The sequence below is a fragment of the Marmota marmota genome, unplaced genomic scaffold, assembly GCF_001458135.2.
Source record: "Marmota marmota marmota unplaced genomic scaffold, marMar, whole genome shotgun sequence".
Taxonomy (NCBI): Eukaryota; Metazoa; Chordata; class Mammalia; order Rodentia; family Sciuridae; genus Marmota; species Marmota marmota.
The window spans coordinates 5946814-5960170 of NW_026000075.1; the positions used below are offsets into that span (position 1 = coordinate 5946814).

Genomic DNA, 13357 nt, shown 5'->3' on the forward strand with positions numbered 1-13357 from the left:
AAGAAAAAAAAGGATTTTGTGTATCAACTTGGATTTCATCCATAAGATATCTTATTATATATGTACAAATATTCCAAAATCCAAAATCTGATACATACATAGTCTCAAGCATTTCAGATAAATACTCGACTTGTATTTGTTTATAAGATCACACATCAAAACCATATATTATTATCTTTCAACTTAGAAAACATGATCAAAATAGGCAGAAAATAATATGTATAAAGTTAAGGTCTTCACCTATATTACACATAGCTTATTCATTCACTTATCTCATTTAGCTATTAATCTATTAGCCCCATTAATGGTTAGTAAAAAAATGTCAGCAAATTACAGTGTAGTTTTTCTTGACTTGAATAAAGGTAACCGGGATAGGTAATCATTCCTTCCTTCATACCTCACTTCCAGTGGCATTTATAAGCAGACTGTAACATCGGATTGGATGGAGTTAGGTTAACTTGGTAATCAGTAATGTGCCTCTAGCCATGAAGAACAGGAGAAAAGAGCTCAGTATCTGATATGTCCACCTTCAATTATCCTTCTAAATTTTATGAGTAAATGACTACCTACAGAAGTACAAGTAGGTACATAGTTTTTCTTTATAATAAAAGGTGGAGTGACCTTGATTTGACATATATAGTTGTTGTATACTTGTTCAATTAAAAGTAAACAGCAAGTACTTATCATAAGTGCCAGTAATTAAGGTACTTTATACTTCCAAATCAGTTTTTCCTGTTTTGTAAGCTAAATAATCATTTTTGTCAACACAGAAAATTTCTACTATTCATTTCTGCTGACATACTTATGAAGGACAAAGGTCTTTTGAGATAATTGCCAGAGTTGTTTAATCTTAATTTTTTTTAAAGAATACCCAGTATATCAAGGATATAAGGAAGTGTATAGATTTTAGTGGCATTAGAAATTTGCACACACACACACACACACACACAGATACATATATGCAATTTTTTTTTTGAAAGCAGTTTGGCAATCTTGAAACTCCCTTTAAAATGCTAATGTTTCATTCAGCTTTTGGGGAATCTTTCCTAAGGAGAAAGAAAAAAATTATTTATCGAAAAGCCTATACATACAGATATTTGATGCAAGAATCTTTTTAAATAGTGAGCACTGAAAAAGGTGCTCACTATTGGTATGAATAATTCTTTGCCACATATATTTATTGACTGAATATTATGATAGTATTAGAATTATTTCAGAAAATAGAATTTGTATAAAGTGTTTTTTGTGTTTCTGTTTTCTTTGTTTTTTGTTTTTCTACTGTGCTGGGATTTAGTTCCAGGACCTTATGTATTGTAGACAAGCACTGTACCACAGTTACATCTACAGCCCTATATTGAAGGACAATACTGGGCACAAAATTGTATATCTAGTGTGTAAGGGCTGGGTCTAACTCTTCAATATCTAGTGTCCCCCTTAACATCCCTTACCTACTTTCGTTTTACCTTTTCTGAAATCTGGATCTGAAGGGCAGAGTTAGAAATAGGTTTCCACTTTGGAGGCGCTGGGGATACACTTTTCTGATCTGAAGTTTAATAGGACTTTGAATAAAATTGCACCCCACCCCCTCAAATTAGGACTCTGTGTTGTGTTCATAGTTAAGCTTTGCCTTTAAAAAAATCTTTTGGTCTGGTTCAGACACCCTATTCCATAACAATGGTGTTTCAAAGTCCATTTTCTTATTTCTGTGCTCCCTGTGCAGAGTAGAGTAGCTGGTTCTGGAAAACTGACTCCCATTCAAGAACAGGATCTCTAACATCAGAGGGAAAACACTTTCTGGAACAAGAACTAGAGAACAGTTGTTTTTTGATCCCCTGTGTAACATTACACACAGATGCAGGCACATACCTGCTACTCTATATCTCTGTCACAAACTATTATTGTGTACTTAATATTGTGACTTCATGGTCTTCAGCCACATTATTTCTAGATTTTCTCCTCTTCTTATTTCCTAAATCTTACTTACCTTATTGAGTATTACAGAGGTATTATTCATGTCAGATTTTGCTTTTACTCCTGAAAAGAAACATGCTATATTCTGGCTACTAGATTTCATGGTGCATTTCATCAGGTCACACATTTAAATGATCGCTTTTGCCTTCTATGTAAATTAAAAGCTGTTCCTGAAAAAGTTTTTCTCATTAAATATATTTATAAATAAATGGGGATTTTTTTGTGTGGCATAAACTTTGTTCAAGTTGTAGATTCTTTTTTCAAAGAAGAGTTAAGCCATATACTTTTTTAGAGTAACAGATTTTTAGGTATGCCAAAATACATTATAGTAGAATTGCATTCTCATTTAACAAATGTTTATAGAGTTACTTGGTAAACCAGGTGACATGCTAGTTTCTCAGAATTAAAGGATTACTAGACTTAAAAACCCTTTTACTCAGACAGTCCAGTCTAGTAATCAGACATGTGCATAAACCATAGACACACAGGTAATAGCTATTTAGTGTGGCAGTTGCTGTGCATAAACATTTTGCACATTCTTTTGGCAGAAAAGAATAGGTGAGAGTCAAGAGACAGTAGAGTGATGGAATTTGGAGGTAAAATGACAGAGCTTGGCAAATGGTCGAATGCCAGAGGCCAGAGGAGAGGTGGGAACTTTATGATTACGACTTTCAGGTATAATGAAGTGAGGACAGAATTTCCTAAGTGGGGGGGATTTTTAAGGAAGAGAAGAATAAAAGTAGTGTTGAACATAATGATTTTAGGTTGCCTCTGACTGAAATAAAGAGAACATTATAATTGAGCATGTAAACTGGAACTTCTTTAGGGTAAACATTAATGGGAAGTTCCAAAATGATGCTAATGACTACTTCAGGATTGTTTCGTTACCATTGAGAATATCCTGAACACATTTGCATAACTTGGGATGTATATGAGGATCTAAGATGGCTTCTCTCTTGACCTGACAGAATAATATCAAGATGTATACAGCGTTCCATCCAGAAGTGGGCACAGTTTCTCTTGAAACTCTCAGATAGGCATAGTACTACTTCAAGTTTAAATTATAAGCAAATTAAATAGAGTCTAAATGTAGCAACTTTGAATAAATTGTACCCATGAACAGAATATACAGAAATCATGGACTTTGTGTAATTGTTAAAAGTGTGTTGACTTACATAAGATTTAAAACCCTGGTGCCAAATACAGCTAAGATATAATGTTTCATGCACTGTATAATTCTACTTTCTAGGAAACTGAGTTGAACACAATACAGTGATGTACTCAGGAGCAGGTGTTCACTGTCTCTCTGCCTTAACTCTACCCTTGTCTATGTTCTGACTTTGTTAAAGAGGAACAGTAGCGTGTGTTGGAATTTGAGTCCTTACTCTCCTACTTAGAGGCTGTTTTCCCCACCTGATGATTCAGATGAAAACATAATAAATTCTGTACTTGAGAATGGCAGCTGACACATTGTGTAGGCCCTCACTATGAATGGTATCTTCTATCTCTAAGTTGTTTCAAATTCTGAACCATTTGGCCTTTTGGCTTTTCCCACCTCTTAGTTATGATTTATTGAAGAAATTATTTAGGATGTAGCAGGGTATTAAAAACAGGAGTTTCCAGCCTTACTGCTTGTGGATTTCATCGCTGTATCTCAAATTCCTTCTCCCAATTCTCCTGAGTCCCTAGTCTTAGCTTTCTACCCTGGCAATCTTAGACTTATTCATATTCCAGGAGTTGTAGGTTTCTTGATAAGACAGTTTTAAATGATGCTTTTTCTCCCCCCTCATTAGTATTTTTTAAAAATCATTTTTGTGAACTCACATTAAGCTGAAAACTATGAAGTGTTTAATCATAATAATTTTGCCTGTGGTTGAAGTCAGGAGGTTAAAAAATCCAGGTCTTTTAAAGGTAATGTCTTTTCACTTCTTACCTCTCCCTCTACCATTATGTATGGGTGTAGTAGGGTTAGGTGTGCTTTGACTATCTGAACTAATTGAAATATTTCGTAGCTACATGCTATTTGTGACCCTCATGGTGTTTTATTGTAAACTGTTCATAGGTTCCACAAAGAACCTTAAGAGTAGGAGCATAAAATACAAAAAGCCATGTATAAACACTGAAAAACAAGGATGAACTGTTAGATTGTTAAGTCAAGTTAACTAAGAACCAAACTCATTCATTTACTTTTTTTAGTTTGAAACTTTCTTAAAATTCTATATTATGTGTGCAAATGGAATTGTTTTACAAGATTTATAAAATTGCTCCCTTACTGATAAAATATGATGAATATTTTGTTAAACAGAGCAACCCCTCTTGGGTCTGTTAGTTTCCTAGAACTTCTGAGTATGGACTAGATTTTCATAAAAAATAAGGCTAACTAAAGAGATTTTTGTTAAGTGAATATTCTGGTTTTAAGTATTTCAAATGAAAAGTAGATAATTTAAACACTCAGCTCGTACATAAAGAAATTTAAATTTTAGAATTTCATTTATAAATTTGCTTTCATTATACTCTGTCTTTTATTTCTGAAGTAATTTGAAAAAGCTGCATTATATTAAAGGTGTTAGACAATTTGTATGTAGAAAATTAAATACACTGTGGAAATATTAAGTGTCAGTCTTTTGTGGTCTCAATTATCCTGAGTGAAGTAATTAAATCACATGATATCCAAAGGCCTTTTTAACTTTTTAAACTTGATGCTTTTGTTGAGGAAAGTTATGTATCACTACTGAAGTTTAGGAAATTTGAAGCCAAGCAATCCAGTAGGTACTAGAAATTTTGAAGAGTACTTTAAGTAATTAGGAGAAAGGGAAATACATAAAGGCTACCATATTTCGATTTTTTTTGTTGTTGTTATTTGTTTGTTTAAAACACACTTGACCTTAGCTATCATTCTAGAATTTAAATGATGGAATGCAATTTTGAACGATTGTGGAGGTCTTTTAATTCATGTTATTTAGTTTGTTGGCACTAGGAAAATAAATACTCATACCTTTTCTTTTGCTTTTAGGGTTTTCTCATTCAGCATTTACCTTTGGTATAGAAAGCCATATAAGTCAGTCTAATATAAATGGTGCACTCGTCCCACCTGCTGCATTGATTTCAATCATCCAGAAAGGTCTACAGTATGTAGAGGCAGAAGTTAGTATTAACGAGGTAAGGCAGACTTATTTCAAATACTAATTCTTAAATGTGTTCTTAAATTAGCTGTCATGTCTGTTTGTTTTCTCATTGTCTCTGACTTTAACTTCCCTGGCTTAATAGAAACAAAAGGGTATTATTCCTGTTGTATCAGATTGTTCAAGCAAGGCATGTTGGATCACAGATATAAGGACTATTATTTGTAACTTATTTTCCTTAATATGTTTTTATAAGTAAGCAGTAGGAAATGATTTTCATTAACACACCAGCATTGTATTGAAATACTGAGACCAAATTTATGGTGGAGAATTGGAAACTCAATGTTGTTTGGATATACCCTGATTTTAGAAGCAATTTATAATTGAAGCCAGCTCTTAACATTATTGTCTAAGATCCACATATGAAGTAATTTGTTTAGTTCAGGTGTCAGCAAACTGTGGTGCATGCACGAGGCAAATCCCATCTGTCCCTGATTTTATATAAATGTTTTAAAACACAGACACATTCATTTATTCTTGTATAGGCTGTTTATGACAGAATTTGGTAGTTGTAACAGAGACCTATAACTATGAGGTCTAAGTTAATATTTACTATTTACCAGCTGGGCTTTCACAGAAGTTTGCATACCTCTGATCTAAGGTAACATTTTCATGCATGGATAGGAGTCAGAACATGTGGAGTTTTTTTCTTTATTTTCATTTGAGAAATTAAATTGTTCCCCTTTTGCTAGAATTTAGCTGAAACACTTATGATTTCTGTATCTGTGTTTATTAAATACATAGTATACTACATTATTTATGGATTTCCTCATTCCTATGACTAAAAAATCCATTAGTACTAATTGAAATATGTCTTTATTGTCTTTTAGCACTTTCTCTTTCAAAGTATGCTTTATTGTAAGGGTGATAAGCAAGTTCCACCACTGGCCAGAGGCGGAATCTCAGTTTAGCCAAAAAATTTTGTCTGAATTTATCCTAATATTCCACACTGTATCTGTGTTGGTTTTAGTAAGTAGTTTGTATTTATGTTAAAATGGTTTTTTCCTATGAACAATTCAGTATAATCTAATTCAGAAAAAATGTGCTGAACTTTTGTAACTCAGCGTGTTCTATCACATTACTATAGATTATCAGTAGTACATGTTCACTAGTAAGTGAACCAGGCTTCACATATGCATGTTCCTAACTAATTTGCATTGTTTCTGTTTCTTACTTGCTGCTCATTACTGTGTCTCTTTTTGTGCTCACTGGAGAATTTTATTAATTATGAACTTCCTAATGTTAATAAAGTGGAGCATTGGAAATTATAGCAATTTCATAAAACAGAGAGCACTAGCCTGTATTACTGATGGAACTTCTCAAACATCAGAGCAGCGAAGACTTAACTGAGAACTTGTTGGTCCCTGATTGTTGAGCCTGCCCTCAGAGATTTGATTCTTTAGCTTTGATTCTTTGTTTTTTTCCCCTGATGCTAGGGATTATTGAATAGGCAAGTGCTTTGCTGCTGAATTACCCTCCACCCCTAGCCCTAAATCAACATTTCATATAAGCTACCAGGTGATGGCCTTGCTGTTGGTTCTTGGGTAGTATTTTGAGTAGCACTGGGTTAAGGGATCCCAGCTGCCATTGACTAACTCTATAAAATCTTTAAATCTTACTGTGCTTGCATTTCAGCATTAATAAAATGAGATGATTATATGGCATGATATCTGAAGCCTATTTTTGCTTTAATATTTTAATCAAATCACAAGGAACTTTATTTTCCAGCCAAAAATATTTTAAAAGTTTTTAGTTTCTTAAAGAAGTGTGATTGCTGCTCATTATCCTCAAGGATTGTTTCTATGATCCCCACCACCACAAATACCAAAATCTGTGAATGCGAAAGTCTGTTGTATTAAGTGGTGTATTATTTGCATGTACTACATATATCATACTTTGAATCATCTAGAGTGCTTAGGATGATGTAAATGCTATGTAAGCAATTGTTGTTCTGTATTGTTTAGGGAATAATGACAAGAAAAAAGTCTGTGCATGTTCAGTACATGTAATTTTTACCATAAATATTTTCTATCCACAGTTGTTTGACTCCATAGATTGGGACTTGTGGATACAGAGGATTGGCTGTATAATGTGGCACTAAGCCACTTAAAATTGTATAACTATTCCATTGACAAACAGAATTTTAGAATCAAAAACCTTTGTACTATCTGGGCCTATGTTCTTATTTTCAGCATTGACCTCTTATATTTCAACTGCATCTTTCCAGCATTAATCAACATGAAGTAAGTGAAAAGGAAAATTTGAACAGCCAGCTGGAGTTGTCTCCTAAAGTGTCCTTCTGTCCGTTCTTCCTTGCATGAGTTCTGAAAATGTCTTTCATGAAATGAAGATTTTCATTTCTGCTGTTGATTGAATATAAGTAACCCTAAATAGTACCTTTTATTTCTCCCCTCATGATTTTCTGTATCCAGGATGGTACCTTGTTTGATGGTCGACCCATAGAGTCTCTTTCCCTGATTGATGCCGTAATGCCTGATGTAGTACAAACAAGACAACAAGCTTATAGAGATAAGCTTGCACAGCAACAGGCAGCAGCTGCTGCAGCTGCTGCAGCTGCCACCAACCAACAAGGATCTGCAAAAAATGGAGAAAACACAGCAAATGGGGAGGAGAATGGAGCACATACTATAGCAAGTGAGCTAAAAGTTTGTAGACTCCTTTTCAGGGAAAATATTTTGCTTTCTTGAAATGCCCCATCTTCTAAATTGAAATAACTTTTAACTGTTTCATTTATACCAGCTTGTTGCCCTAACTTCTATCATAGAGTTTTGTTTTTTAAAGCTCCACAAAGCTAGATTTATTTTATTGTTTTTATTTTCTTTTAAAATATTTAAAAACCCCTTCTTCTGCTTTTAAATGAATTTTTGCATCTGCATTTAATTTGTAAATAAAATTTGCAAGGCTAGTTATTAACAAATAAAGTAAAGCTCTCACAGTGAGCTATAAAGGTGATTCTAAATGTTATAAGAATGATATCAGCAGCCCCTACTGGCAGAAACACAGAATAGTATTGCTATATATTATATTTAGCTCAGACCATTTTATCATTCTAACCATGTGTAGGTTTATCTTTTCTAGTCCTTTTCTTCCTCATCCTTGCTTCCTTCATTTCTTTAAAGTATTCATATACATACTTTAAAAAAATAGTATCCTACTTAAGTTGGGAATTTATTTTCCATGTGACAAAGACTGTGTAGTTATAATAATGTTAAAGTTAACCTGACATAGCAATAACAAAGTTACATTGTATATTATAAAAAGGAAAACATTGCTTATTAAGTATCCACACCCCCCTTGTGTTGTCATATTACCTAACTGGAGTTTTCTACTTGTTCCTCATGATACAGATAATCATACTGATATGATGGAAGTGGATGGAGATGTTGAAATCCCTCCTAATAAAGCAGTCGTGTTACGGGGCCATGAATCAGAAGTTTTTATCTGTGCCTGGAACCCTGTTAGTGATCTCCTAGCATCAGGGTGTGTTTCTTATAGTGATTTTACAGTACCTTTCTAATGTAGATTGCTGAATGGATAACATGTGTTTAAATTTCTCAAGAGTTTTCGTTGCTTGCTTGTTGTCATTTTTGCCTCAGTAAATTTTTATTCCTTCATAAGAAAAGTAATTTTAGAGGCTTTAATTAAACTTCATACTTCCAAGAATGCTTGGGGGACTTTATTTCCATCATGCTTTATTTCCATCATTTTCTTCATACAGTGAAGAAAATGATGGAAATAAAAACCCTAATAGTCTATTTTTTAATAATAGGATATAAGTAATATCCTATTATTAGAATATTATTAATAGAATATAAATATGTTGTTTTGATTAATAATAGGATATACATATGTTGCTTTGATTCTGGGATTCTTGAGAATTTAAAATACATTACATATTTTGTAGGTCTGGTGACTCAACAGCAAGAATATGGAATCTTAGTGAAAATAGCACTAGTGGCTCCACACAATTAGTACTTAGACATTGTATACGAGAAGGAGGGCAAGATGTTCCAAGCAACAAAGATGTGACATCTCTAGATTGGAATGTGAGTATCATCATGCTGTTCATGATGGATGTACTTACTCTAGTATACTTGGCCTCTTAGAGTCTCATCTCTAAAAGGGTTTGTCTGTTTGTTCAGATATTTTTGGATTTCATTAAATAGTAACAACTGGGAGTCCCACCGAAATATGGTGTTAAAAACAAAAAATGGCCCTGTAGTAGTCGGACCAGGGTTCAGGTTCCTAGCTCTTCAGTATATCTGAAAGCATAACTTGATAAAATTGTTACTTGACTGTAAAGTAGAAGTATGAGAATTATACTGAGATAAATGTGTAATTGATGAAAATCCTTAGCATAACATAATAAAACCCCAACAATTGAGTTGTTTGTTGGAATATGTGTAGAAAAACATTTTACATTTCTCATTATACTATGAATTGATAATTTTTTTAAACATTTTTATTTAGTTGTAGATGGACGCAATACATTTATTTTATTTTTTTTATGTGGTGCTGAGGATCAAACCCAGGGCCTCATTCATGGTAGGCAAGCACTCTTTCTCTGAGCCACGACCTAACTCTCTTTTACTGATCAATAGTCCAGATGACCTCCAAGGTTTATTCCGGCTGTAGAAGTCTTATAATTCTTTGATTCTCTATATGATTCAGAATTTTTTAGGATTACTTGGCTACTTGGCTTACCATAGTATGAGATTTCATTGTTGATATATCTTCAGTCTTTCAGTATCAAAAATATTTGTTACCTGTACAACCCCTCTCATGATCAGGAGTCTTTTCCTCTGCAAGTAAGCATCCTTTCTTCCTCTGGACTCTGTATTTTGTGGGGCTCTCCAAAGAATCTTGTAGGGCTATTGATGTGGTTCAGTGGTAGAGTGGCATCTGTGAGGCCCTAGGTTTGATCCCCAGCAAAGTGGGGAGGTGGGGAATCTTCCAAATCTTTGTGATGTTTTTTTGTTTTGTTTTGGTACCAGGGATTGAACCTGAGGGCGTTTAAGCACTGAGTTACATCCCTAGCCCTTTTTATATTTTATTTAGAGACAGGGTCTTACTGAGTAGCTTATGTCCTCACTAAGTTGCTGAGTCTGGTCTTGAACCTGCAGTCCTCTTGCCTTAGCCTCCTGAGCATGTGCCACCACACCTGGCCCTAATCTCAATCTCCGGAATGAGATCTATCTTTAAAAAATGATTATTCTATAGACGAACTCTAAATAGGGCTGAGGGGTGGGAGGGAAAGGGGCATGAGGTTAGAAATGATGGTGGAATGTTATAGTCATTACTATCCAAAGTACATGTATGAAGACACAAATTGGTGTGAATATACTTTGTATCCAACTAGAGATGTATGAAAAATTGTGCTCTATATGTGTAATAAGAATTTTAATGCATTCTGCTGTCATATGTAAATTTTAAAAAATTAATAAAAAAAAAAAGATTATTCTAGCTAAAGATCTCAGTTTCTGAGGGATTCTTCCAAAACCCATGGCTAGACTTTTTTAACGTTCACATCCAAAATTTTCAGTAATGTCTTTACCCTTTTTCTGCTACAAAGTATATATGACAGTTATAAAAATTCAAAATTGTTTAGCACATTGCTATTATTTTTGTTATAGCATTAAAACTAAGAATTATCTTTTTGCTCCTCATTTTATTTTAGGTAAAAGCCCTTAAAACTTCTTTTGTTTATGTGACCCAGTGATTATGTCAGTTTAATGAAATTTGCGGTTTACACTAAAAAGGATGGTTAATGAATATTCATTTGTTCAGCTTGGTGATTCTGAACTGTAAATTATAGTTTTATAAAGTGTGGGCTTTTCAAAAAGGAAAAAATAATATATTTTCTTGGCTGAATGGTCCAAGAATGAAAACATTTGGGAACCTGTAGTTTAAAGGAAACTAGACATTTTTACTTTTGGCTTCAATATGGCTCCACTTCCTCAGATAGAACCCCGAGGGTTCCAGATGCTAGCAGAACTCCACCTGTCACTTTCCCTACTGCTCAGTGGCTTGAGGGGTCTGAAATAGGCAATCTTGTTTTGAATATCCTTATGAGAAACATCAAGAAGTTGCTAAGGAAGGCAGGATTTCTGTATGTCCAGTAGTATTTTCCCTTCCCAGCAATAGTCTTCAGTGCACTTTTACTATTAAACTATCAAGGCAAGACACAGCAAGGAAATACAAGTTTAGAGAAATTTTATATGGATTTTTCTTCATGGTAAGGTACTCCTAGGCAATTGTATAGCCTGCACTCTCTGAGTGTTTTCCTTTTGTTGCTCTTTTGTAAGTAAATATCTCATACTGGGAAGTTATTAACAAAGAAAAGAAACAGTGTTCTAATAATTTGAAACAGCAGTATTGTTTGGAATACATACCCTGTTTAGACAGTAAAGGATTTAAAGGAGGAGTCACAAAAAGTTCCAGTTTTACTTAAAATATTTTGGAAGATTTTGATTTTTCTCTTAAATCGTTGTAAAATTCGCAATCTTGATGTCCTTCCCAATCCTCCGCCCTGCCTCCGTCTTAGTCGTGTACATACTAGAACACAGCAGACCTTTGGACATGCATGAGAAAAACACTGACCATTCTGCCCCATAGTAGTTACTGTCTTTGTTCAGATTGGATATAAAGCTCAGAGAGAACACTAACTTCACAGCATGAAGGGTGTTATGTACTTCTTTGGTGGCATTCACAGATAACCCTGTTAGGTTTTTAAGCAGAGAATGTTAAGAGTAGGCTGTATCAGGAATTTAAACATGAATTGTTTTTAATAACAATTAAATGGCCTTTCTGGATTATATATTGAAGGAAATGTGTTTCTCTTACAGAGTGAAGGTACACTTCTAGCAACTGGTTCATATGATGGATTTGCCAGAATATGGACTAAAGATGGTAAATGAAGTGTGTTTCTTTTTACAACATTATTGATCTGAGTTACAAAGTTTGAAGTAATTTTAAAGTTTTTGGTTTTGAATTTTAGGTAATCTTGCTAGCACCTTAGGGCAGCATAAAGGCCCTATATTTGCATTAAAATGGAATAAAAAAGGAAATTTCATCCTGAGTGCTGGAGTAGATAAGGTAAATGCACATTAAACTAAACTCTATAAAGGTTAATGTATTGCATAGTATAATTGAAAGTAATATTTTTTATTTTTTGTTAATCACATAAATAAAATATTCACATTTCGGAGTTCAAGTATGAACTTATGATACAAAATAGAAATGCTTTCTTAGGTTTTCTGTCAACTTATTCCTGAATCTACTGATTTCATTCTTTCTTATCTGTATGACCATTTCTCTCTCTCTCTTTTAAACTTTATTTTAGATGTTGATGGACCTTTATTTTATTCATTGATTTATATGTGGTGCTGAGATTCGAACCCAGGGCCTCACACATGCTAGGCAAGCGCTCTACCACTGAGCCACAACCCCAGCCCCATTTCTCTCTTTTATTGGAATCTGAAACATAAAGAAATAACATACCTTTGCTCCTCTAATAAATCTCTTCAGCGAATATGGCTCTGGAGTGATTCCAAAGCCAATCCTAGAGGCAGTCTGTTATCCTAGAGCCAGTATGTTAGCTGAACTGGTGCTTAATTGAAACTGTAAGAAATGCAGGTCTTGTCTAGTTTTCTTCACCTAACTAGCTGGGTGAATCTAGGTGGGCTAAAAATATGGCCTCCATCCAACTTTAGTTCCTTAGGTCATGCCCTCCACCAAACCTCAAAATAACCAAGGGTTTAAGATTATTTTAATCTAGGAAAGGACATGTTGTTAATAATTAACTGTGTGTGATGTCAGGGAAGTAGGTTTGAGCTTTATATTTAGTAAAAATAAAAAAAAAACGATAAGAAGAAAAAAAAATATGGGATAGGAAGAAGAAAGTCACTACCATACATAGTATTTTAATTCCCTGGAGTTTTGAGAACTGATTTCATTATTAACAAAGAATTTGCCACATTACAACTCAACTGTTATTAGAATCTTACGCTAAATACTCTATCGCAGTGGAGTTTGTTCAGTAATCCAATAATGCCTACCACTTTCTTGACAATCAGTAATTTTTATCTGAAGTAAGTTGATTAAAAAAAGAAAAATCACAAGGGAAAAATCAAATTGCTTAATGATCATTTCCTTCAAAAATGGAGTGTATATAGCATTGTTTT

At 33.9% G+C, this 13357-nt stretch overlaps 1 protein-coding gene across 3 annotated transcripts in view; it reads left to right on the forward strand.

The window, feature by feature from the left end:
- The window catches only part of Tbl1xr1 (TBL1X/Y related 1), a 155664-nt gene that overhangs the window by 113507 nt on the left and 28800 nt on the right, over window positions 1–13357 (forward strand). For all 3 annotated transcript variants that reach the window (XM_048814256.1, XM_015494249.2, XM_048814257.1), the window contains 6 exons: window positions 4985–5130; window positions 7586–7808; window positions 8522–8654; window positions 9079–9220; window positions 12020–12083; window positions 12172–12269. In XM_048814256.1, the coding sequence (XP_048670213.1) occupies window positions 4985–5130; window positions 7586–7808; window positions 8522–8654; window positions 9079–9220; window positions 12020–12083; window positions 12172–12269 (806 nt within the window). The remainder of the gene's footprint in view (window positions 1–4984; window positions 5131–7585; window positions 7809–8521; window positions 8655–9078; window positions 9221–12019; window positions 12084–12171; window positions 12270–13357) is intronic.